The following is a 26836-nucleotide window of genomic DNA, read 5'->3' on the forward strand; positions in this document are numbered from 1 at the left end:
ATCATTATTAAGCTTTCTTGTAAATGGAGTAAAATACTAATGAATCGATACTAATAAGTGCCTAATAAATAATCAGCTTGCTTAAATGTGAGGCTAACACAGCTATAAATATTAAGTTAATTTGTTTAAAATGGATTTTAATAATATTGTTTTGCTTTTTAGATGCTACCTTCTGAGTAGTTTATTGTAACATCATAAATACCGTGATCTTAATAAAACTCTAATTGCTACTCACAGGAGTTTGGTTAAAGATAAACTTGAAAAGAGAAAATTATTTTGTATATGAAATAAAGATGAGTCACAAGGGTGCTAAAAGAAGCCTACTTAGGGCGTAGAAAAGATGAGAATCAAATGGAAATCGCCAAGGAAACCTTCTCTCAGAAAGAAAAAAAAATGGAAATTCACACCTCTGTAAAAACAAGTTCCTCTATTGAATGCTGGTATGTTCAAACAGGCCTTATTGCTTAGAGTTTACTGTCCATAGTAGAGCTGTAGAATATCCTATCTAAATGTACAGTATAAATATGTAAATATGTTACTTTGATGGCTCTTTGTGACTGATAGTCTATTCTGAAACAATAAGCCACCATAAGCACTTTTGTCAAAACTGTCAAATAATCCTCTTATGTTTCTCCTCAGATCTGTTCCCAAAGTATGGACTATGTTATAAGGTGAAATTTTACAATAATGCTTGTGTTGAAATAAACAACCTGAACAGACACATTATGCTTGTTTTTTGTTTTGTTTTGCATTTGTACTTCTGGAGATGGAACCTAGACCACTAGGCAAGCACTCCACCACTAAGCCACAGACTCTACCACAAATTTACTGTTAGTCTTGGTTTTGCCTCCTACCCTCAGATAATTTTTTAATTTTTAAATGTGTATGAGTGTTTTGCCTGCCTATAACCACTGGTGGTGGATGCCAGGCTAGCCCAAGTTCTGGGCACTGTGGAGTACACACAGGCATCCTCGGCTTTCTCCACACTAGCCTCTCTGCCCTAACCTGTGGTAATTGGGTCAGTGACCTGGGCCCAAGCTCAGTATGTTCAGACGCCCAACCAAAGCCTGGGAAAGGCCGAGGGCCGTTCAGGTCCTGGTTCTGACACGCTCTGGGTTGAGATCTACCTGAAGGCGTCAAAAGCCTGTGTCCATTCTGTAGGATGAGTTCCTCCAGATTTCTCAGTCTGGGGACAATATTTCCTTGGAGTTTAATGCAAATGAGGAAAAATAATTGGCTAAAATGAGCAAGCCGGGAGTGGAAGGGGGAGAATGTCCTCTCTAGCCCTTGAGAGTGGGGACCACTCAAGCTATCCATCCTACTTTTCCAAAGTGGGCAGGGAGAGAAAGTACCTGGCTCTGAGAAGTAGCTTGCCCACACAGCTCAAGGCAAGGCCCAGACCCTGCCTTTTGTTGCCCAAGTGCCTTGTTCTCCAACATGAATGGATACTCAGAAAACACTGTTTGAAAGAGGGAACCACACTCCGGGGCCTCCATTGAGGGAGACAGCCAAACACAAAATATATGAAACAGGCCAGCCTCTGTGTGAACCAAAACCAATGAACTTCTTCACAGGGAAGACGTTCCTCTTTGTTCCATCTGTGGCACCAGGAACCAACCCTGGACCTTGTACATGCCAGGCACTTACTGTACAACTAAGCCACATCCCAACCCTGAGTCTGTAACATTTAAAACCGTTTTTTGTTGTTGTTTTATATTTTTCAGACTGGGCGTGGTAGTGCCCACCTTTAACCCCCACACTTGGGAGTCAGAGGCAGGTGAATAGCAGTGACTAAAAGGCCAGGCGATCTATGTAGAGTTCCAGGCCAGCAGGAGCTACATAGTGAGACCCTGCCTCAACCAATTAATTAATTAAAAGCCTGTTTCTCCACAAGGCAAGGTGGCTTACACACCTTACTGGAGAAGGCCGGGGAGGAAGGATTGCCATCGGTTCAAAACTAGCCTGGGCTACAGAGGGAGGCTTCCTTCTCAAAAGGAAAAACAGAGCAAAATATAAAATCAGTGAAAACGGAAACAACAACAAAACGGCCTCTCTCGAAACTCCTGACAAACTCAAGCAACTAGTGTTGGTCTGGCAAGCCAGGGGCCTGGGCATGGTGCAAGCCAACACCCTGTCGGTGCCGGGGTGCGCGCAAGGCCCGCGCGGGGCGGCTCTAGGCAGAGGCACGCCCCCGAGTGTCCCCTCGAGCCTGGCGCTCCAGCCCCTCCCCGGCCAGCGGAGCTGAGAGCCGGCGACCATGCACCGTGTCCCACGGGCCCCGCTGCTGCGGCTGCTGCTCGCCCTGCTGGTGGCCGCGGGGGCCGGGGCGCGAGTGAGCGCACCGCGGAGTCTGGCGTGGGGCCCCGGCCTGCAGGCCACCGCGGTCCTGCCGGTGCGCTACTTCTTCCTGCAGGCGGTGGACTCGGACGGCCGGAACCTCACTAGCTCGCCGCCAGGTCAGTGCCGGTCGCCGTCCAGTCCCCTTGCGTCCCTGTCCCCACACACTGCCATATCCCCCACTGTGGGTGTCTGCCTCTCTCCCCTCCCAGGGGCTCCCTCCCCTCCTCCCTGAAACCCACTAGGGCGGGAGACGCCACCTAGGTCCGTTGGGGTGACTGTCTAACTCCAAGGGCCGGGCCACATGCCCCACTCAATGACTGATGTTGGGGTAAATTGAGTAAATGGCGTCCGTGGTGTCCTATGGGGAGCGGTGGTGCAATCACGTGGTGCAGATGGTCCTTCCTGGCCTGCAGGGAGTGCCTTCCTCCCTGACTTGTGGGCTCCTAGGCCTGCAGTGCAGGGCCTTCTTGCACGCAGGCTTTCCTTTTCTTTTTGCTTTTGATTTATTAAATGCAGACTACAGGAATCAGTGAAACTAAATAGAAACGGGGCTAGGAGGGTCTTGCCCTGAGTCTCTGCAGTGTCCTCCTCCCACATCTGGCGGTTTCAAGTTGTTGCCAGTCGGGATTTGCTAATTTGTGTCTAAATTTAAGGTTGCTCCTAACAGGCACCTGTTTTGCCAGCAGAGATCAAATGGTCCAGGGCCTACCTCCTCCACAGTGCAAATGGGTTCTTAATGTTCTTGGAGGTCACTGTGTGTTTGGTAATCCTGGAGTAAAAAGAAGATGGTAATGTCTGTCTATCAGAAAACTTAGACTCTACTGAGAAAATAGATAAGCAACTGACCTATCAGGGCACATCAGTTACTACAATGAGATATGTGCAGCGTGGTGTAAATATTGAAGAACCGCAGGTAGGCCCAGGGAAGTCTGGGAAGCCTTCGAGAGTAGGGGTTTGGAGGCTGAGGGTTTTCTGGGCAGGCTTGCAGATGTGCAAGAGCACAGAAAGTGCTCATTACAGGAGCTTGTGGGACATGTTTTGGATTCGAACCGTGAGGTAGTATCACTCCGAGTTTGTAATAAATAAATGAACCCAAACATGCACTTCCATGGTTACATCAAGAGAGTACGGACTTAACCCCCTAATTCCTTTTTTGCATTATTTTTCCCAATTATATTTATAGGTGTGTGTGTGTGTGTGTGTGTGTGTGTGTGTGTGTGTGTGTGTGTATGTGTGTGTGTGTTTGTATATGCCACTTGCGTGCAGGTGTACGTGTGTGTGTGTGTGTGTGTGTGTGTGTGTGTGTGTGTGTGTGTGTGTGTGTTTGCATATGTCACTTGCGTGCAGGTGTATGTAGAGACCAGAAGAGGGCACTGGATCTCCTGTAGCTGGAGTTTGAGGCACTTGTGAGCTGCCTAATAGAGTTGCTGGGAACTGAATATGTGTCCTCTGGAAGAGTAGGAAGCACTCTTAACCACTGAGCCATCTCTCTAGCCCCAATAGATTATAATGTTTTTATAGTGAGAAAAAAAAAAAACCCTCTTAATATGATTGCAGTGCATGAGTGGATCCTGGAAGGAAGTCAGACATATTTGGAGGATTATGTAGTCCTAGGGTGTAACACTTTGGTCTTCTGGGACACTCTAGTTGCTAATGTAAGATCAGTGCTTTCCCTTTAACTACAAGGAGCTTTAATAAACTTCCTAAGCAGTCCTGGTAGGCGAGGTCCCCATTGCTAATAAACTTCCTGAAGCACTTAAAGTACGTGTTTCAAATAGTTTTATACTTTTCTTTTTCACATTTATTTATTTATTTATTTGATTTAGAGTCCACTATGTAGACCAGACTGGCCTTCAACTAACAGACAGCCACCTGCCTCTTCCTCCAGAGTGTTGGGTTAAAGCTTTTCAGTCTGCTGTATCACATATTATCTTTCTTCTTTCTTTTTAAAAAGGTTTTTATTTTATGTGTATGGGTATTTTGCCTGAATGTGTATGTGTCTGCTAGTCTTGGAGGCCAGAAGAGAGTGTCACAGCCCCTGGAACTGGAGTTACAGTCAGTTGTGAGCCACCACATGGGTGCTGGGACTCGAACCTGGGCACTCTGGAATAGAAGCTAGTGTTTTTAACTGCTGAGCCGTCTCTCCTGCCCCTCGAGTTGCCTTTCTGATGGCAGGCTAGAAGAAACACAAAGCATTTACAAATTCAATTTCAATTTAAAAAGAGAGATTTTCAGACTCTCTTGAGCTCAGGGAACTTTGTAGACGAGGAAGTGGGAAGTATGTAAGAGCCAGAAGATAAAGTGATTTGAAATGCCATCCTCTAGCCAAGTGGTTCTCATCCTTCCTAATGCTGTGACCCTTTAATACAGTTCTTCATGCTGTGGTGATTTCCCCCACCACCATAAAGTTATTTTCATTGCTCCTTCATAAGTGTAATTTTGCTGTTGATGTGAATCATAATATAATATCTGATATGCAGATGGCCTCAGGTGACCCCTGTGAAAGATGACCCCAAAGGGGTCACGACCCATAGGTTGAAAACCGCTGCTCTAGACTCAGCCTTTGCAACCATGAACTCAAAACTGTGGTTACTGCACTAGGCCCACATGAGACTGGTCCTATCAACCATCAGTCACAGAATGGGGGGGCGGGGTTTATGGGGCCCTGTCCCTCACTTCCAAACTACTATTAGGTTTTGAGAGAGGGAGAGTCATTTTCAGTTGTTCACCTGCTGCATACCCTATGCTGAGCCCACCAGGCTCCAATGGACAACTCCATAGTCACATAGACAGCCCTGGTTAGACTCAGTGGGTCACAAAACAAAATGAATAGCTATGAATATCAGAAAGAAATTTGTAGAAAGGGGCAGGGGTAAACAAGGGTGTGAGTGGTCAGTATGCATTATTGTACCATGTGAAATTGTCAAAGAACAAATATAATAAAAACAGGACACTTTCTCAGAAATGAGGGTTGCTAGACACTTAAATGGCATTAAATAACGTGTGTACGTTACAGGGTGAAAGCTGAATTGCCACAGGGCCATCAACTTTAGAGTGTGGACATTAACTGCCTAAACTTGAATGGTGTTCAGAGAAGAAAAGACCAAGTAGGCAGAATGTTACTTTCTTCAATGAATTGATTTTTTCATCCACTGTCGTTAATGAAAAACTAATGACTTCCATGTTAAGTCAGATCCTTGGCTTAAGGATGCGTCAGACGTAGTTGTGGCCTCAAGGACCTTCCAGGCTGAACTGAACATGGTTTACCCTGAACAGTGAAGGGCAAAGGAGTTTCTGTACTAAGATCCCTGTCTAACCTTTGAGATATGGTAATCAGGAAATGGTCATGTTATTTGTATTTCTTTTGCTTCCAGGCCAAACACAATTCAAAGTAGTGGTAAAATCCCTTTCACCTAAAGAGTCAGTCCGAATTTATGTTCCTAAACCTTTGGACAGGAATGATGGAACATTTTTGGTGAGATACAGGATGCACGAGACTGCCCACGCAGGCCTCAAGGTAGAGGTCCTCTATGGTGGTGAGCACGTGGCTCAGTCTCCCTATATTTTGAAAGGTAAGTGTTATTCATCACCTGAACCTAGACTTACGTGGATGCATGCTTTTCAGAATGGCTTGTGATGACCCTGCAGTCAGGTTCAACATTGTATATGTACTTCTTGAAGCTCAAATTTTTTATCATTTTTGGCATTTTGAAAAATTGTTAGTTTCTGGGTTTGGAGAGCACTAGTTGCTTTTGCAGAGGACCCAGCCCCACACAGTAGCTCACAGTCATATGTAACTCCACTTCCAGGGAACCCAACATCCTCTTCTGACCTCTGTAGGTACCAGCCATGCATGTAATGCCCATACATACATATAGACAAAACACTTACACACCTAAAATAAATCTTTTAAAAAATATTTTTCTGTTTCATTTTGTATTGTTCCTATTGCTGAATCTTTACATTTTTTGTTCATCTTTTTTCCTGAAATGCCAAGTTGCCACTAATTCCCAACAGTGTATTTTTTTTTTTAATCTCTTGATGCCATTTTTAATTTCCCTAAGATTTATCCCTGGGATGTGGCAGTTAGCTGGACTTAATCCTTTAAGTTTTTACGGTTTGTTAGATGGAATTGCGCCACGTTTAATCTAAGGCTAGTTACTCTCAAGGACTAGGACATGCACTCCCCAAGTCCCAAGAATGAAGAGGCTTTGCAGCCTGGCTGGTACAGGCACTTTCCCCACCCCTGTGGAGTGGGGTACACTGCCCCGCCCACAGTGTTCTGGATGGCTCTTTCTGTGTTGGATGGTTTCATCTCACAGATGCCCGGATCATAGGTGGGCATGTTTACTCATGAGCAAAGTCCTGCACGTTTCCTTGCTTTTCCATGTTTAGTTCTCACCCTTCATATGCTCTGTCTTCCCAGGCTCATTTTCCCTCTTTTCTCTGCACTGTCCACTTTTCTCAGCTCAGTGAGGCTGCTCAGCTCAGCCATGCCCTCTTCCCTCTTTCTGTGCTACAGTTAAGCAGCAAGTTGTGTGATCTTGCTGGTGTCCACCTCCTAGACTTCCTCATTGCTTCGTGACTGTAGTCTGAAAACTATGAGTGCATAAATTATGCCAAGTTTTGTTCACCTGCTTCAGGTGAAAAAAATAAGTCAGTGCCTCTTATTGGTCTTGGCCTGAAGTAGAAATAATTTTTGTTTGGTTGTGTTTTTTTTTGTTTTTCGAGACAGTGTTTCTCTGTAGGTTTGAAGACTGTCCTGGAACTCTCTTTGAAGACCAGGCTGGACTTGAACTCACAGATCCGCCTGCCTCTGCCCCCCCAAGTGCTGGGATTTAAAGGCATGCGCCACCACTGCCTGCCCTGAAGTAGAAATCTTAAAAAAAAATCAGACTTAATGATATAATCCCAGCACTAGGAAGGTAGAGGCAGGAGGATCAGGAGTTAAGGCCAACCCGGGCTACATGAGACTGTTTCTAAAGATCATAAATAAATCCTCAAGAAAATTTAATTTTATATTAAATGCGAATATGTCCTGAAATTATATGTTAGGTTTGCATACATTGTTTTCTAAATGCGTCTTTCTCTGAGACGAACTGATTGAGGTAGCATTAGAGACTTTGAGAGAAAGGTTCTCCATTTTCTCAAACACTCACTGTTTCTACATTGGAATGTCTGAAAATCAGGAAGCTCTCCTTTTGCATGCTAAAATGAAGTAGTTGTATATTAATTACTTATACCTCACTAGAAGCGAATGTGTTGTCCAAGAGACTGGAGTGTGTTCCTTTGGGAGGAAGCACACTGCACGGTGTGTCTAAGGTAACTCTATAGGGGACAGAAGTGGGACTCTGATATAAGTACTACACCATCCATTTGTCTAAGATAGTTTTGCCTGCCAGTAGTTTTCAGATTTGCCAAGCTGTCGTCCAGTGCTTGCATCTCCTTGTTAACTCAGAGTGGCTTATTGTGTGTGTGTCTGTGTGTCTGTGTGTCTGTGTGTCTGTGTGTCTGTGTGTGTCACCTCCCCAGGACCCGTGTACCACGAGTACTGTGACTGCCCAGAAGAGGATCCTCAGGCCTGGCAGAAAACTCTGTCCTGTCCAGCCACGGAACCACAGATCGAGCAAGATTTTACTTCCTTCCCCAGCATCGATCTCCAACAGATGCTGAAGGAAGTCCCCAAAAGATTTGGGGATGAGCGGGGTGCTGTTGTTCACTACACAATTGTCAATAACCACATCCACCGGAGATCTTTGGGGAAATACACAGACTTCAAGATGTTCTCTGATGAAATTTTGCTGTCACTGGCAAGAAAGGTATGAAAATGAATGAACAGATTCCAAAAATAGTATCATTTAATTTTTTTTCGTTGCTACAGTTACATACTTAGAACTATAAAGACCAGTGAGAGTGGATTTCAGGACTCAGAAATGTGTCATGGAATGTACATACATCTTTGTAGATGGCTCTTTCTTGTAAGATTTAAGTTAAAATGGGCTTGGTGACTCTTGCCTGTAATCCTAGCACTCAGGCCTATGAGACTTTAGTATAAACTAGAGTAAGAGAGTGAGGCTCTGAATGCCGGGCCAGAACATAGCTCTTGTTCCATAGTCTAAAGGTTCTGGTAAGGTTAGTAGTGGTGACATTCATGTGGGGTGTAGAGATTTGGGCAGTTGTATAGACAGTAGGTTCAAGTTGAGGGAGGTGAGAGTCAGAATGCCCTGGAAGGAAACTGACACAGCTTTCCAAGCAAGAGGACCTCAATGGAGGATCAGTTGTGGACATGGAAACAGGGTGGAAGATTCTGGAGGGAAAGGGGAAAGAGGGCATGGTGAGGGTGGGAAAAGGCTTAGGTCTGACTGCACACCCGTTGCATAGGCAGCTGGTGAGTGGTCACAAAGCCACACATTCACACTTCTCTATATGCCCACCTCTGTGACATTACATTTTAATGCCACCTCTGGAGAAAGGTGGCCGACTCCCGGTTAAGTGAGTTTGCTCTGTACTATCCTCAGCCTGAGACTTTCTTCTCCCTTATCCCACTGTTTTTAGTAGTCTTCTCTGTCAGTACTGAGTGTGCAGTTGGGGACGTTAAGACCTGAGTCTAATCGTCAGAACCCATGTGACCAGTGTGGTAAGAACATGGGCTTGTAATCCCAATGCTGAGGAAGCAGAGGTGAATCCCCAAGGCTCAGAGGCCAGCCAGCTTAACCACCATGGAAAGGTCCAGGCCAGTGAGAAATCATGTCTCAAAATAAAACCCACAAAACCCAAAAACAAACAAACAAGGTAGATGGCTCTTGAGGAAAAACACCAAAGATTGACCCCTGTCCTCCACACATCTACATCCATAGCCAAGAGACTGGAATGTTTGATACCTCCCAGCACTAATCTTTGTGCTTTTGTTTTTGTAGGTCACCCTCCCAGATTTAGAATTTTATATAAACCTGGGAGATTGGCCCTTGGAGCATCGAAAAGTCAATGACACTCCTGGCCCTATACCTATCATTTCCTGGTGCGGCTCCTTGGATTCAAGAGACATTATCCTTCCAACATATGATGTCACCCATTCCACACTTGAAGCAATGAGGGGTGTCACAAATGATCTCCTCTCTGTTCAGGGAAATACAGGTAAGCTAAGGCTAATTCTCTAGGGAAAAACATTAAGGGTAAAAGGTGAAGGGAATGTTTAATCAGAAAGAATAGATGTATATGCTTAACCCTTCTCACTTTCTAACCATGTGCAAGGACTCAAGCTCCATTCCCAGCATAGCAAAGTGTGTGTGTGTGGGGGGGGGGTCACCCTAAGGCCAAAAGAGAATGTTTAGGATTCTATTTTGAAAATTAAAAGCACATAGTTTGGTAAAATAATACCCAAGCCTATATTCACAGACTCTTCTTTGAGTTTGGGTCATTTGTAAATGTTTTTTCAAGTCTGCATTTGATTTTACTTATATGAAAAGTTAAGATAAACATTAAAGGTATTTAAATAATATGTATATTTGGTAAACTTGTCACTTAATTCTGACTCCATTGCTTTTTATTACTGGATGAAATGAGAACAAATTCTGAAAACTACAAGAGGGTCATGGTCATGGTATAATTGGGGCATTATGCACCCATCCTCTAGGACTTCGTCAGAAATTCTCTCATTTCATTTTTATGCACAACATGGGTTTTTCAAATTGGAACCCTTTCTCTCTTTTTTGTGATTCCTTCCATTTATGATACAATACCCCTTTTTGGAAACTCATTGGGCTGCAAAAAATTTGGCTTTGTCCTTTCTAGTCTCTGCTTCACTTTAATGTTATTTGGAGGATAAGATCAGAGATTTGTGCAAAGTATTTAATGATATCATGAAGAGAAAAGATAAATGAAAATAAGATAAAGACCATATGAAATTAAAGATAGTCTATTTTCAATTTGATAATAGTGACTTTCTGAGTTTGCTGAGAAGGTTGAACCCCTCTGATTTCTGTGTCTTATGATGTCCCTGAGGCAGTGATGGGCATTTAGCCAACATCTTTCTTTAGAATATAAGAGGTCTTCTCAGAGATTGAAATTAATTCCTCTAAAATATTTCCCTTCTTAAAAAGAGAAGATATAAATAGAGAGCTGGGCATGGTGGCTCATGCCTGTAATCCTAGCACTTGGAAGCCTGAGACAGTAAGAGTGTCATTAGTTAGAGATCTGTCTGGGTTATATAGCAAGTAGCAGACCAGCCAGGGATATATAGCAAAATCCTATCTCAAACTCCCTTTATACATATGGGAATGTAGTGAGCTATATAACTACACTTAATAGTTATAATGGAGAGATGGCTAAGTGGGTAAGAGCACCCACTGCTCTTCCAGGGGACCCAGGATCAATTCCTTGCACCTACTTGGTGCACAACAATCTGTAACTCCAGTCCCAGGAGATCTGGCTCCCTCCTCTGGCCTCTGTGAGCACTTCATGCACACAGTGCACAGAGGTACATGAAATACATATACACATAAAATAAAAGTAAAGGGAGAACTATGAATTAAAAATCCGTTGGGGTTGCTTAGTTATACAGTTTTCTGCTGACCTCATATAAAAACAAAAGCCTAACTCATGTGTGATTATGAAACATGAAAGATTGCCTGTGGCCTTGGGAGTGAGAAAAATCATCACAGAACCTCTTTTTGCTTTGAGCTTGGTCTGATAATGTGAGGGCTACTTCCTAGTGTTGAACACAGTGGTCAGTAGTGTCCAGGTGAGCTGTTGTTGGTAGGTAAATGGGAGGGACTGGAGCAAACAGAAAGACAGACAGCCTCTGAAAGCACCTCTGGCCGACTAAGACTCAGTCCCAGGTATTTTGGAAATAGCATCTATGTTACAAAATGAGTTTGTGACGAGTATCAACATTTTAAATGACAATGGTAGGTTAAAGGGCATTGTACTGTCTTATGATTTCAGATTCTTAATCATAATTTTTTATGGCCTCAAACTTCTAGGGCCTTCCTGGATCAATAAAACAGAGAAAGCTTTCTTCCGAGGTAGAGATAGCCGGGAGGAGAGGCTGCAGTTGGTACAGCTGTCCCAAGAAAATCCACAGCTGCTAGATGCAGGAATTACAGGATATTTCTTTTTCCAAGAGAAAGAAAGAGAGCTTGGAAAAGCCAAGTTGATGGGTTTCTTTGATTTCTTTAAGGTATGAGTCTTCCTATGGCTATGAAGTGATAAACTGTGTCCAAAGACTACAAACAGGTGGTTCAAGCAGGTTGCCTCAGTTTGTAGCTAACGTCACTTTCACACTTTTCCTGTTGGACCAAGGGAATCACTGAACTCTGACAGTTTTGTCTCTGTTAACTTTGTTTAGCAAGTAACCTAGAATATATTTAATGCTTCATGAAGTTTTATTATGTATTTATTGTGGCTTTTCCCTTTGACTTAATAAGCTGCAAAGATAAGTGTTTTTTACATGAAGTGATTTCAAGTATCTCTGATAAAAGAGTATTCATTTTTATATATGCAAAACAGGAGGTGGAGCTAGAGTTCGGGTCCTGCCTGTGGTCCCTCATCTCTTAGCGGCCCTGGTGACCTGTGATGCCTGCCATGTTCCTTTATTTGATTTTGATTTTTGTATGTGTGTGTGAATTTGTATATATGCATGTATACGTGCGTGGTGTGTGTGTGTGTGTGTGTGTGTGTGTGTGTGTGGTATGCATGCACATACATGTGTGTGCCCCTCCTTTAGAGTGTTATCATGAAACCCACGCCTAACTGGCTAGGAAACACATGGTACTTACTATTTAATAAATTATGTTTTACAGAAATTATTAAGAGGTTAGGGTCTAGCCCAGTGCAGAAGCTTCTATTACATGTGAGAGGCATAGGTTTGGTCTCTAGCACTGGAAAAGAGAGGGAGAATGAAAGTGAGGAAGAAAGGGAGTCACCATAGCTGGGAATGGATCATCATCATCTCGGGGTTCCGTGATGAAGAGAACAGTGAATTTGCATTCAGGATGTAGGTTTATAAATTTTTATGTATACCAGTTTTCTCACTTGTCAAAAACAAAACCCAAAAACCTTGCTTTATATTATAACTAAATTGGATTTCATGCCTTTGGCAAATGCTTTTGAAATGGAAATCAGAACTTATTAACCCAATATATGCCAATGAAGTAACAGCTTCTCCAGGTTCTGTCAATTAGTTTTTATTACACTTATTTATCAGTGTGTGTGTGTGTGTGTGTGTGTGTGTGTGTGTGTGTGTGTGTGTAGGTCAGAAGACAGCTTACCAAAGTTAGTTCTCTTCCTCTACCGTTTGGGGTCCTGGATATTGAACTTGAATCATCTGATTTGGCAGCAAGCTCCTCTACCCACTGAGCCATCTTACCACAGTTCACAGGCTGGTAAGATGTACACTCTATTTTACATAAACTCTAGTTTATCAGCCTGTAAACTGTAAAATAGAGACAATGCCTTTTTGTTTGGTGGGTTTAGTATAAGGAATAAATGAAATTATATATGCATGAAAATTGATAATTAATGTTACTTTACAGAATATTAAAATTTAGAACTTTGACAATAGTTTTAGGACCTGCCTTGATTACAGAAGTCTAGACTCTCTGCTTCACAGATGTAATTGAAACAGGCATTTGTTCCTAGTTCTAAAATTTCCTACAAGGCTGTTTATCATTTTTATACAAAGAGAAAATGGAAGACAAGTGAAATGCAAACACAGATGTGGGAAAGTGGAAACCATCCCTCTGTTTAATTATAAAATACTAATGAGAAACAGAAGCAAAGCTGATGGCTTTATGAGTTTTTTTTTTTGCTTTTAATCTTCTAGTACAAGTACCAGGTAAATGTGGATGGAACCGTGGCTGCGTACAGGTATCCCTATCTCATGCTGGGGGACAGCCTGGTTCTGAAGCAGGATTCCCCGTATTATGAACATTTCTATGTGGCACTAAGGCCTTGGAAGCACTACGTTCCCATTAAAAGAAACCTCAGTGATCTTCTAGAGAAAGTCAAGTGGGCCAAGGTATGTTCCATGCAATTTTTCTTTTATTGGGCAATATCCAAGTTATTGATATGGGAGACCTGTGTTCTATCAGGACTTAATGTATCATAGTGAAATAAAAATCAAAGGAAGTATGATTTTCTAGAAAAAAAAAAAAAAAAAAACCAGAAACATTGTTTCCTTTAAATAGCTAAAGAACAGACATCAGAGGTTGGAGAGACTGCGTGGTTAAGAGCACTTGCTGCTCTTCCAAAGGACCTTGTTTCCCAGCACCCACATTGGACAGCACATGGTGGTCTGTAACTCCAGCTCCAGGGAATCAGATGGCTTCTTCTGGCTTCTGTGGTCACTGCACTCATTCACACAAACCCATGTGTAGATACACACATGTACACATAGAAAAGAGAAAGAAAGGACAGCAGAATCATTTTGTATACCCTCTGTCAACATTGTTGAAGGTTAGATTTGAAGTCTGGTGTTATATGTAATAAAGATTTTTCTAAATGATTCACTATTTGCATTTGTATATGCAAAACAAAAACATACAGAATGTAAATTACAGATTGAAAAGGCCAGGGTTGAAAGACTATATATTAAGAGAATATTCCAGGCAAATCTGGTATTCCTCTTTCCCGAATATAGGGAAAAAACCCACAAGTCCTTACCCAACACATGCTACACAGCATCCCAAGAGCTAGTTCCCCATAAAACAGGGGTTCCTATTTTTAAGGAATAATATTAAAAACTATTGTGGTTTATTATGAAACTAAAAATTTATACTTCTATTATAAAATTTTTCCCATTTTTTAAGTTTGAGAAATAATATTTCATTGTGGGAATGATGGATCAGAATCATTGCTCTGGCTTTTCCTAAGATCCACGATTGTCAGCAAATAGCTTTTTCTATGAGCAGTTTGCAGAAAATCAAGTGTTCCCCATGACTATAATGAGCCCGTGAGTACTAGTGAGTGAGTAACTCTTTCATTACAACAGTGTTATAGTCTTTTGTGGCTACTTCTTTGTAACAGAACATTGTCTCTGCATATTTGAGTGAAGCTTTATGAAAAACACGTTTTTTTATTATTTTTAATTTTAATGTGTTAGTTGTAGAGAGGTCTGTGCACTTGAGTGAAGGTGCCCTCAAAGGCCAGAGGCCTCAAATCTCCTGGAGCTAGAGTTGAGAACCACCAAGGTGGGTCCTGGGAACAGAACTCAGATCCTCTGAAAGAGCAGTATGCACACGTAACTGCTGAGCCATCTCCCCAGGGCGGAAGCTTTTAAAAGACATTTTAACATGGTAATTGGTCCATTCTGTTCCCAGACAGAGGGCATGGCTGGGGAGGCAGATGATGGACCCAGGCCCTCTCCCTGGATAGTTAGGAAAGCACCAGAAGAGGCCAGTGGGGCCCGTAGAGTCCAGTCCACACACCTATGATCTTTTTCCTTTGACAGATATTAGTGAACTATCCCATGGCCTCCTTTGTAAGTTATAGCCCATTGCAGTCTACTTCTCCGTGCTGCTGAGGTTTGCCTCGCCTATCTCTCTCGAGCTCGCACTTAGCTTTCTCTGTGGGCCAGAGCAACAATTTTCATTCTTTCCTTCTAGGAAAATGATGAAGAAGCAAAGAAGATCGCCAAAGAAGGACAGTTAACTGCTAGGGACCTGCTTCAGCCACCCAGACTTTTCTGTTACTATTACAAAGTACTACAGGTCAGTTCAGTGTTCAACCTGATGGGTAGGGGTCCTTAGACCATGTGCGTGACTTGGACACTTTGTACCATGCTTCTTGAGGGGACCAGAGGCAGCTGTGGAAAGAATGTGGGTTCAGCTGAGACTCCAGTCTGAGGGAAAAAAGAACCAGTGCTGACTTTGGAGTCTCCACACTTTCAATCTCTATTCTTGGAGCCCATGGAAATAGATTAATTACAGGCACCTTCCATCTGGTCAGTGTGTGCTCCCTGGTGGTTGATTTGTAGAGACATTCCTTCCTTTGTGGTGGAATAAAGGCAAGTCATATCCCACCCATCACCCACCCCTACCCCCACCCCCTCCACACATGTGCCGATCTTGCCATCCTTACATGCATTCCATCCTGTGTACTAATCTAGTTTTAATATTTTTTATTTTAATTACATTTTATTTATTTATTTTGTGAGCTTGGAGAGGCAGGGGTGGGTGGAGCATAGTACCCATGGAGGTCAGAGGACAGTTTACCAGAGTTGGTTCTCTCCTTCCACCATGTAGGTCCCAGGGATTGAAATAGGGTTTTAAGGGTGGGCAGCAGGCAGCTTTACCCACTAAGCCGTCTTACCTGCCCTAGCTTTAATTTTAATGGCGGGAGCTTCTACCTCTTAACTTGTTAGTTAGACTCCCTTAGTTATATTTCTATTTTGTTGGCATTAGCCCAATACTAGGAATACATAGCCAAGTGGACACTTGAAGGGAGTGAAAGACTCTCATAGGGATGTTTTTCCAGGGCCTCTTGGTGTGGTTATAACTCCAGCCCTCTAGGGTGGATGGAAGTGGCCATCTATGCACTCTATCTGGAGATGCTGGTCATCTCGGCTTACTGTCATGAAAATACAACAAGATAATTATGGTTCATTAAAATGAAGGGTAAGTGCTAGCTCCATTTGTTTCACGCAGGGGCATTTGGCTTGGCATCTCTTTTCTAGAGGCGTCTCATTTACAGAGAAGTGTAGATTAGGGTTCCATGCCAGACCATGAGATGTTTCACCAGCATTTATAGTAAATAAAGTTAAAAAGTAACTGTGAGATTCGAAGAGACCAGACCTTTGGGTTTGGGTCTGAAACATCACGATTGAAGTAGAGATGTGTGGGAGGTGGGACTAGAATGAAACGTGAACTAAACCTTCCATTGCTTCCAAACATATTTCAGAAATACGCTGCGCGCCAGGCCAGCAAGCCCATGATACGTGATGGAATGGAGCTTGTTCCCCAGCCAGATGATGGCACATCCGTTTGCCAGTGCCACAGGAAGAGGCCGGAGAAGGAAGACCTTTAAGGAGGCCCAGTTTCACACTCCTCTGTATGCTGGCTACATCTTTAAGACTTGTGAAGATGCCAAGCTGTGAAGAAACAGAGGAGCCAGGCCTGGTGGGTCAAGCTCACACCTCTAATCCCAGCACTCTAGAGGCGAAGCAAGAGGATTTCTTTAGTACAAAGCCTGCCTGAGATACATGGTGATTTCCTGGTCAGCCCAGACTACCCAGTTGGACCTTATCAAGAAGCCAAAACAGCCAGGCAGTGGTGGCGTACACCTTTAGTCCCAGCACTCGGGAAGCAGAGGCAGGTAGATCTCTGTGAGTTTGAGGCCAGCCTGGTCAACAGAGTTAGTTCTGGAACAGCCAGAGCTACACAGAGAAACCCTATCTGAAAAAAACAAAACAAACACACAAAAAGCCAAAGCAAAAAAGAAATGCACAGAGATGCCAAGCATGTAACCCCACACACATAAGGCTGAGACAGAAAAATCATGAGTTTCAGTATTACCAAATACCTTTGGATATTCATTTTATTTGGGGTGAAAACTGCTCATTTGAGCATCATAGGAGGTAAAAAGACGTATAGATCATCTGGGGATTTGTGGATATCACATTTACTGATTTGTTTCTATCTTTTGTTCACTTACTTTTACATTCAATTATGAAGGGAAAAGTGTTTGGGGGAGGTTTTATTTTCTCCTCCCTGTGTGGTTTCTCCTCTTGCAAGCTGTTCCTGATGCTCAGTGATGGCAGCCTCCTGTTGGAGGATCCGATGATGTTAACTAAGGAGCAGGCTGCTGCTATTAAAGCTAGCATAGAGATAGTGGAGGAACAAACTGCATCATTTAAATCTTTTCAGTTAAGTTTTGCCAGGGCTTAAGACAGAATTAGGGGAAATTGTACCTTACACTGGTGAGTCACAACCTGTGTGGGTTGTGTGCTATTAAAGACAGCATAGCTATTAATGTAGATGGTGGTATCCTGTGGGTGTCTTCATCTATATACTAGGAATATAAGAAATTTAACAGTTGTCAATGTGAGATCTTTAATTATTTTTGTCCTTCCAAAAAAAGTCTTCAAAAACTGCTACACCAGCTCAGGAAGCCTCAGCATCCTGGGATTCACTAGTAAGCCCAGGACAGAGGCAGGTTCTCATTCCTGGATCCAAAGACCGTCCTCTCAGTGGGTTGCACCATTAAAATAAAGGCTTTGGCACTTGTCTCTGCCTTATAGGGCAGGGTGGAGATCTAAGTCTCATACCATGAATTCATGTCTAATTCCTCAGAGCACTATCAATTCAAGATGCAGTTCATGACCGAATGCTCTCTAAAACAAGAACCCCCAGAGTCAAAGTGCTCCCAAACCGGGGCAATCATTTGGTCATATCTGTTCTCCTGAGGACCAATAACAACACAGGAGTTTGTATTTTTAACCAGACCATAGAAATGTATCATCAAGCCAAATATCCCATCACCTATTTAAAACCTACCTGTGTAGTGTGAACTATAGGACAGGCTGTCCTGAGGCCACACCCTGGTGTCCCTGAGTCTGCATCTGTTGTGCATAGAGAGGAGGGCTTCATGGAAATAGATTATGGAAAGAAAGGCTGCCTCCCTCGTTTCTTTCTCTGTAACCCCAGGCCCAGAAAGCAAAGGGTTGTTTGTTATAGACACATTAAGTCTTTTAGGTTCATGTCGTCTGGTGATGAACATCCTAACAGTTAAAAGAAGTTGAGACAAATTAGCCATTTCTATTGACTTGTCTGGGCCCCCACGATCCTCATTTTGGAGCATTCCACCTGAGACAGTCTTCGACATGAACCTGCAGGGAACATTTCCCATCCAAACTGTCACAAGTCTATCAAGAAATCAAGATAGTTCCCCCATTTCCCCAGTTTGAACACAGCCTTTGAAATGAGTTTTACATGGCTTTTTGTGTTATTGGCTTGAATATATCTTCAGAGGCCATGAATTGAGAGAGAGTGTAGAGACCACCTAGGAGGGGCTGGAGGGAGGGACAGGAACAATGATATAAAGAGATTTTTAACTTCAACAAAAATATTTTTAATCTGACTTTTGTTGAAAGGAGAGGGATATAAGGCTGTAAAGATATAGCTGTGTGGGGCTGGAGAGATGGCTCAGTGGTTAAGAGCACTAGCTGCTCTCCCAGAAGACGCAGGTTCAGTTCCCAGCAACCACATGGTGACTCACAACTGTCTGTAACTGCAGTTCCAGGGGATCTGACACCTTCACACCAATGCACACAAAATAAATAAGTTAAATAAAAATTTTAAAAAGATATAGCTGTGCTCATTTGAATAAGCTGTCACCAATGCTTGTGGCTTCAGTCACTCTAAGTGGCCATCACCCATCAATAGTGAATGCATTGCCTAAAGAGACACTGACAAGTTGGGCAAGCAAGTACACCGCCAACGAGAGGGAAGCAGTTTTAGCCATGCTGTAATGAGAGCTTTCTACAGTGTGTTCAGTAAAGACCAAAGGTACAGGACCTAGAATGTGAAAACAATTTGCCAAAGATAGAAATGATTGAGTTTGAAGGACAAGCTGCCAGTGTTGGGGATGGTATGGGGAGAAGGGAATTTTTTGCTTTATACCTTTTTATAATATTTAAATTGTTTTTAAACTATGGATATAAATCAAGTTGTAAACTAAAAATGTCAACATGGCCAAAGATTAAATGCACAGAGGACATAAGAAGGAAAAGAAAATGATACTCCTGTTTTCCATGATACCATCTTAAAAACCTATGTCTGGGATTTTATCATGGGGTTTTATTATATACTCTTTAAATAAAGAAAATTTTCTTAATAAAAATTGGAAACCATGTATTTGTTTTAATAAAGATTATCACTTCCTGTTCCCTGGTATGTCTGTGACAGTTAATCTAACCTGCTTTTTTTTAATGATTTTTTTAATTCTTTATTTATTTATTTTAAATCTTTAATTCTTTATTTCTGTGTATGAGTTTTTGCTTGCTGTATGTTAGTACCCCACATGCATGCCTGGTGTCCACATAGGTCAGAAAAGAGAGTATGATTCCCCCAGTACTGGGGTTACAGATGCTTATGAGCTGCTATGTGGGTGCAGGGAATAGAACCTAGGTCCTCTTCAAGAGCAGCCAGTGCTCCTAACCCCTCAGCCATCTCTGCTCTAACCTTCATCTCTGTTGTGTCCTCATGAATAACTGAACTAAAACTGCTGTCGCGGCCATTCTGTCTGAATTCTAGTCTGCAGACATAGAAAGAAAAGAAAAAAAAAACCTAATTCTTAAAGCTAACATACAAAGTAACTGGTTTCATCATGGTATGGACACATTATACTGTGTTCTAACCTTAACCCTGCCCCTTCTGCTTCCTCCTGTGTGCTTTCCTGGCCTTTCCCACACCAATCGTTAGTCAAGAAAATATCCCACAGACTTGCCCACAGGCCAATCTGATGGAGGTATTTTCCCAGTTGAGATCCCCCTTCCCAGCTGACCCTAGCTTATTGACAAAGAGCTAAGCAACATGGTCCCACACAGGCTGCTGTGTCTGAACGCTTGGTCCTAGTTGATGGTTCTGGAGGTTATGGTTCCTTCAGGACACTGGTTCTCAGTCTTCCTAACTCTATGACCCTTTGATACAGTTCGTTATGTTGTGGTGACCTCTCAACCATAAAATTACTTGTGTTGCTACTTCATAACTAACTTTGCTTCTTTTTAAATTGAATTGCAAATATCTGGTGTGCAGGATGGTCTTAAGCGACAGCTGTGAAGGGGTCACTCCAACCCCCAAAGGGGTCGAGACCCACAGGTTGAGAGCCACTGATTTAGGAGAGATAGCCTTGATAGAGGGTAAAATCACTGGGAACAGGCTTTAAGGGGTTATATAGCCTGCCCTGCTTCCTGCTACAGAGGCACTGTCTGGGTGGACAGTTAAACATTGCACTCAGGGAGCCTCGTGGCCCCTGCCACCATGCCGTCCCTTTCTTTCCACAATGGCTTCTGGAACCATAGGCCAGAACTAACGCTTTTTCCTAGAGTTGCTTGTTGTTCTGGCATCTTACCACACAACAGAGAAGTACACACGGTTTCCAAGGATTCACCTTTAGTGTAAATATAGGTGGCAAGAAGGACCAAGCTTCGGAGGAAACGAACTCCCTAGAGAAACATGAAAGCTGTTTCCCCACCAACCTCACGTCATCAACCCCCTGCCACTGCTTGGATTACTGCCTACAATCAGGTGACCCTGCAGTGGAAACTAAAAAACCTTCCATGGACAATTGTTGTCCACTGTGCCAGGACCTTAGCACTTGGGGGCAACTCACCAAGGAGTCCACTGTTTGAACTAGTTTGGAGTGGCATGGAGTCAAAAGGAGTAGTATTATAAATATTCTGTGTTTACTGGCACCTTGGAATTTGTTACTAATGGGAGCCTATGGATTTGGATGCCTGTCCTGGATCCAGCCAGCCATCTGAGCATAGAGATTGGTGGAGGTTAGTGCCTGACTTTGTGCAAAGCTCCCTGCAGCCAATTAGCAGGCAAAGGAGCTGTAACAACTGACTGGCTTACCAGGCTGTAGATAATTAAATTATTTTCACCTCCCTGTTTCTGTTTCTTATAAATGCTAATGGGCAGAGCACTGGTTGAAGTTCCCAGAACACACTTCAGCCCTGGACGATTCCTGGGCAATTTTGTTGGGTTTTTCTGCTTGGATTGAGTAAAGCCTGCTGACTTTATTGTTCTAGGAAAGTTAAGCGATTTTGGCCTAGTCACGAGGGTCTGAAGAGGCCATACACTGGCCTGTAGCGGCTTTACGTAAGTTCCCCTCCACTGTTCCCTAACTGAGTCTGGGGATGGTGAAAAACTTCAGATTCTAGTTTCTTAGATTTGTGTTTTGAGTATCTGAGTTTGACTGGTTTTTTGTTTGTTTGTTTGTTTGTTTGTTTGGGTTTTTATTTCAGTGGGAGAGCTTGGGGGTTCATGGCTTTCTAAACAAATGTCCTACAACTGAAGTATGATAATCCCAGACTTTGAGTCATGTTTTTTTAAAAATCTGAACTGTGAGTGACCTAAGGGAAGTCCCAGCCACAGCCACCCAAAACTCACTGCCTAAAAACACCCCAGCGTGCAGGGTGGCAAGGGCTCGTGGGTCTCCACTGACTCATTTCCCCTCGAAGAACCCTCCTTGAGCTGTGTCTCCACCCAGGCCTCCAAGCATCTTTAAAAAAACCATGTTCCAGGCTGGCTGCCAAGCCACCCAGGCCATCCTGGACGGGAAGCTTACCCTAGCAGAGGCCCCAGCAAGTGCAGTTCTCTAAGTCCTTTAGCTGGGGGGCTCAGGTAAAGGAGACCTGTGCAGCCTGTTAGAAGACCATGTACCCTGAGGTGTGGCTGGTGGCAGACAAGCTCATTTTCCATCACTCTTGCTTCACCCAGCCTAGGCAGTTATGATGCACTGCACGGTGAATTTTACATCTCTCTCTCTCTCTCTCTCTCCTTCTCCTCCTTTTCTTCTTTCTTTTATTTCTCTCCTTTCTTTTCTTTCTTTTCCTTCCTTCCTCCCTTCCTCCCTCCCTCCCTTCCTTTTTCAAGATAGGGTTTCTCTCTGTAACAGTCCTTGCTTGTCTGGAACTACCTCTGTAGACCAGGCTGGCCTCATGCTCACAGAGATCCTCCTGCCTCTGCCTCCCAAGTTCTGGGATTAAAGTTGCATGCCACCACCGCCAGCATCTGTTTGAGAACAAAGGCAACTACAATGAGGGTTTTGGTCATAAATCTCACAAGGAGCTCTGTGTCACTAGGAGGGGGACTTGGGCACCAAGATAGCCTGAGGTTCCTCTAAAGTCAATTCCCTCCTGGCATAGGGCCTAGAGCTGGCCAGTGGGAGGGAGATTGATCTGGACTTGTGGGGGAGCAGGGTGGAAGGAATGAGACTCCCTCAGACAGGATTCCTTACTTTTCCTGCAGGAGGTGGAGATATGGGAACCAGAATTGGAATTTTCACTGGACTGCTTCCTTTAGCCCATCTCATCTCTCCCCATGGGTGGGTGAGAAGAAAGGCACAAACTTAGGTTCCCTATTTAGAGGTGCCTTTCTCCTGCAAGGAGTTAGTATGCCCTTCCCAGGGTCCCAAGCTCCCTCACAACCAACTGTCCCTCCATCCCCACCCCAGTCTCCCCATCTACCTCTGCCCTTAGTCTGTTCCTGAGCCAGACTGGAAGAAGAAGAGTGCATATGTCGGATCTCATAGATGCCACTGAACTGGTGGGAGGGTGCAGGGAGAGGCAAGACAGACTTTGGCCTTGGGGTCTAGGGGATCCTGGCACCACAGCTCTTGCTAGGCTACAACTTCAACCGACAGGGTTGGCAATAGCTGTGCTTACCTCCTCTCCATTGTTGTGCTGTTCCGACTGGTTTGTGATCAACCCCCTTTTAAACATGTTTAAACAGAGGGGGAAAACGAGACTGTGTTTGCTGATAGAAATAAGGCTGGGTCCTGTAGGGGGTAGCAGGGAGTGACCTGGCCAGACAGAGCTGAACTGAGTCAGGCAAAAGGAGACTAGAGCTCTCAGAAAGACTTTACTCAGTACAGGGACTATGTGGCTAAGGGATGGGTTTTGAGAAAGAATAGATGGCTAGGAACAAAGCTTGTGTGGATGAGTCAATCTTGAGAGGATGACAGCAGCTGAGCATTTTTGGAAGCTCTCAGAGTAAATGGGGCCATTTGGCTGTTTTTCAAGCACCTTCAACTTGATATGCAGAAACCATGTATTCTGGAGTGGAGTTTCCAGAATTTCTCCCCATCCCGTGGGGAGCTGTTTACCAAGCAGACCAAGCATAGCTGCTAAGAAACAGCAAGCTGGGAAAGAAGCTCCCTAAGAACAGAGTTCAGGATCAGAGATGTCCAGAACACTCGATGCCGGGTCTCCAGCAGGCTTTCTGAGACATCACGTTGCTTCATTGAAACTGCCCATGGTGGGAGTATTTTCAACAAATGCGTTTAGTATATAAGGAAAATATTTCCCTAGAAGTTCATCTTCCTCACAAATTATGTCCCACGAAAGAGCACTGAAGAAACATAGAAGAACTGGTCATGTCGAAATACTCCTCAGTTTACATTGCTACACTCCGACACTGAGGTAATGCCCACATGTGGGATATTCAGCATTCAAGCAAATAAAGCTCACATTTAATATGCAGTATGATTTCCAGGTTCTGGGAAGTCCTCTATTTTTATTTAAAACCCATGTCATGCTAAGGAACTTAAATTTGGAAACAGCATCCGTCTGCGGCCTTATGTCACATATAGGCGATCCCTCTGAATTCCCTTCCCCTATGGCACGGAGAATGGAAGAGTGAGTGAGTGCTTCCATCAGAACAAACCGGAAGGTTGGGGGCGGGGCCTAAAGAGAAGTTTGAAGGAGCTATTAAGTCATTTCCCACTGCGTGGTTTCCAAGGAAACAAACTGAGATCGAGGCCACGGAGATTGGTAAGTCAAGTGATGTGTCCCCTCCCCAGCTCCTTTCAGCTCTGGTGTCTGGTCTGAGCCCTTAGGTTGCTCCCGTCCATCACGGTATAGATGCTCTGACCGTATAGATGCTCTTTCCACCATTGCCCTGGTCTTGATGGAAAAGCTTCCTTTTAGCTCACCAATCCCTTCTCCAGGCCCTCCGTTATCCCGGGGCTGCAGCCTTGAGGATGTTGCTAGCCCACTCCTCATCTCTGAATTCCTCTTCAAACTGTTAAATGTAATATGTGGAATTTTAGGAAGGTTGGGGCATTTAGGAAGGTTTAGGTTTTCTTCCTAAAATATTTAGAGATGGAGGGAGCATCCCAAGTAGTACGTGAATAGGGCTTCTGTTGGCTCTGTCTTATGTTCAATATAAAGGTCTATAGGTAAAGAGAAAAAGCAAAATCATGACACATTTCTTGAGAAAATAAAATCGAGTTAAGAGGATAGGAATACGGGTTCCGCGTCGAAACTACAGACAGCAAGGCTACTTATGGCAGGGCTTTGCAGGCCTACCTCTGAATTACTTAACAAGGATATTGACTTGGGACTGGCTTGTTGTCCTTACCTGGGAATCAGCAGTGCGCACCTGAGTATAGTTAAGTCCTAACTTGAGCAATTGTTTCCATGTACTCCTTGTGTCTTAGAAACGGTATTTTCACATGGTTAGTTTGAAGCCTTTGTCCCCTTACTCAAGGAATTTTACGTTTCCTTTACCCTCTCTTGTGCCTTTAATGTCTCCTTCTCTAGCAATATTTTCACATTTTAGTGCCTCATATTTAAGAAAGAAAAGCCCTATTGAATCCAGATCCATCTTCCAGCCACTGTGTCCCTGCTTCTACATAGCACTCCAGAGCCTTTACCTAGTTTTCCCATTCCTCAAACCACCCCTCTCTTTCTCCTCTGCTACCCCACTGCCTGTAAACTCAGCATTCAGGAGACTGAGGCTGTGAGTTTAGGGGCATCTTGGGTTACATGGTGAAATTCTGGCTGGATTTCTCTCTCTCTCTCTCTCTCTCTCTCTCTCTCTCTCTCTCTCTCTCTCTCTGTGTGTGTGTGTGTGTGTGTGTGTCTCTCCCCTACCCCCCAAAAGTGACTACTGATGATACTCAAGCTCATTTACCTGACCACCATTTTTGTTTTGTTTTGTTTTCCTGTCTTGAAGTGCCATTGGGATTGTTTCTGCATCTTTGTGCTATTAATAATGCATTATTAACATATCACCATATATTGTTCTTAAATCTTTTTTTGTTTTTGTTTTTCGAGACAGAGTTTCTCTGTGGAGCTTTAGAGCCTATCCTGGCACTCACTTTGGAGACCAGACTGGCCTCAAACTCACAGAGATCCATCTGCCTCTGCCTCTGCCTCCCGAGTGCTGGGATTAAAGGCATGCACCACCAACGCCCAGCTTGTTCTTAAATCTTAAATCAACCAGAAAAAAAAAGTACTGATTTCAAGTGTTTGGCAACTTCCATGATGTAAATACTCCAATGGTTAATCTCACAGTCTCAGGAATTGAGAGAAGTTAGGCAATGTTATACCACTACTATCTCCTTTATGAGTATTGTTATTATTATTGTTGTTGTTATTGTTATTATTTTGGAAATGCCAGGAATTGAACTGTGGGTGCCAGCCAAGCACTCTGCCACTGTCCTGCAGCCCCAGCCCTTCCTCTTCCCACCATGAAGTTTCAATAGATCATAGCTCTTCAAGGGCAGCAATTGCTGGAGACATTTTTTTTTAACTTTACATTTGTTGGGTATATGTGTAGGCACACACGTGCCATGGCACCAGTGTAGAGGTCAGAGAACAACTCTCCTTACACCTTTATGGGCATCAAACTTTCTGGGGATCAAACTTGGGTCATCAGCTTTGGTGGCAAAGTGCCTTTACCCACTGAACCATCTCACCAGCCCTTTGGAGACAGCATTGGTTGTCACAATGTGCTATTGTATGTGGTGGGCAGAGAAGAGGGACTCTACTAAGCATTGTATTGTGCCCTCCCTGCCCCCACTCACAGGAAAATCATGGAGCCTGAAGACTCAGAATCAAGTGTGTCACTGTCAAGAAATTCAGAAATAGATCACCTCAAAAATACTGTAAGTAGTGGGGAGCTTTAATAACGTAACTGAGTGTTAGGTTCTGAGTACTGATTTATAAATCCCATTCGTTATGACTGTCTTATGTACAGCTAAGCAACAATGATAGCTTAGGGCTTTTTATGTTTCTTTTGTACCCTTTCAGAGCAATACTTTAAACACATAATTCAGATCATGTTTAATAGTCATTAAAATTGTTAGGAAAGGGAGAATTGTGTACACACACACACACACACACACACACACACACTTACAAGCCCATTGATTATATGTTTCCATGCTACAGCAATGTAAAATAACTATAAAAGTCTCTCCTCTCTCTGTCTCTGTCTCTGTCTCTGTGTGTGTGTGTGTGTGTGTGTGTGTGTGTGTGTGTGTGTATGTGCGCGTGCATGTGCGTGTGCGTGTGTGCGTGTATTTGTGGACATAATACAGGTGCCCACAGAGGCATCAGATTTGCCGACTCTGGAGCTACAGGCAGTTGTGAACCATCTGATGTAGGTGGTGGAAACTGACCTTGGGTACTGTCAAAGAGCAGCAGATGCTCCTCACCACTGAGCTGTCTTTTGGGTCCCTACTTACATATCTGCTGAGATAGCCATGGTGAGCCTGGAGCTCACCATTTTGTCTATACCAGCTTACCCTTGAGCCCTTTGGGATCCTCCAGTTTCTGCTGCACTCTGCTCCTAAGGGCTGGGGCTACAGATGGCCAGAGCTTCCTGCTTTGTATATGGATGTTAGGCATCTAAACTTGGATACTCATGCTTGCAGAGAAAGAAGTTACCCACTGAACCCTCTACCCACTCCTTCAAGTTTTTACATCTCATTTGCTAACACAGGAATTGAGTCTGGCATGAGTCCACAGGATACCCTCAGAGCAACA

At 43.6% G+C, this 26836-nt stretch overlaps 1 protein-coding gene across 1 annotated transcript; it reads left to right on the plus strand.

The window, feature by feature from the left end:
- Positions 1–2216: 2216 nt before the first annotated feature.
- Poglut3 (protein O-glucosyltransferase 3) lies at positions 2217–19188 on the plus strand. Its single transcript, XM_027415097.2, has 8 exons — positions 2217–2456; positions 5715–5912; positions 7873–8159; positions 9258–9474; positions 11322–11518; positions 13163–13357; positions 14943–15047; positions 16237–19188. The coding sequence occupies exons 1-8, from the start codon at positions 2258–2260 to the stop codon at positions 16360–16362; spliced, it is 1524 nt and encodes a 507-aa protein (XP_027270898.1). The 5' UTR covers positions 2217–2257; the 3' UTR covers positions 16363–19188.
- Positions 19189–26836: the final 7648 nt, after the last annotated feature.

This window comes from Cricetulus griseus, chromosome 4, assembly GCF_003668045.3.
Source record: "Cricetulus griseus strain 17A/GY chromosome 4, alternate assembly CriGri-PICRH-1.0, whole genome shotgun sequence".
NCBI classification, from domain to species: domain Eukaryota; kingdom Metazoa; phylum Chordata; class Mammalia; order Rodentia; family Cricetidae; genus Cricetulus; species Cricetulus griseus.

Bases quoted from the DNA above. Each gene is read 5' to 3' on its own strand.
- Poglut3 (XM_027415097.2), top strand. From the start codon at position 2,258: ATGCACCGTGTCCCACGGGCCCCGCTGCTGCGGCTGCTGCTCGCCCTG. The intron at 5,913-7,872 runs GTAAGTGTTATT...TCACCTCCCCAG, and splicing joins GTCTCCCTATATTTTGAAAG to GACCCGTGTACCACGAGTAC. The intron at 11,519-13,162 runs GTATGAGTCTTC...TTAATCTTCTAG, and splicing joins GTTTCTTTGATTTCTTTAAG to TACAAGTACCAGGTAAATGT.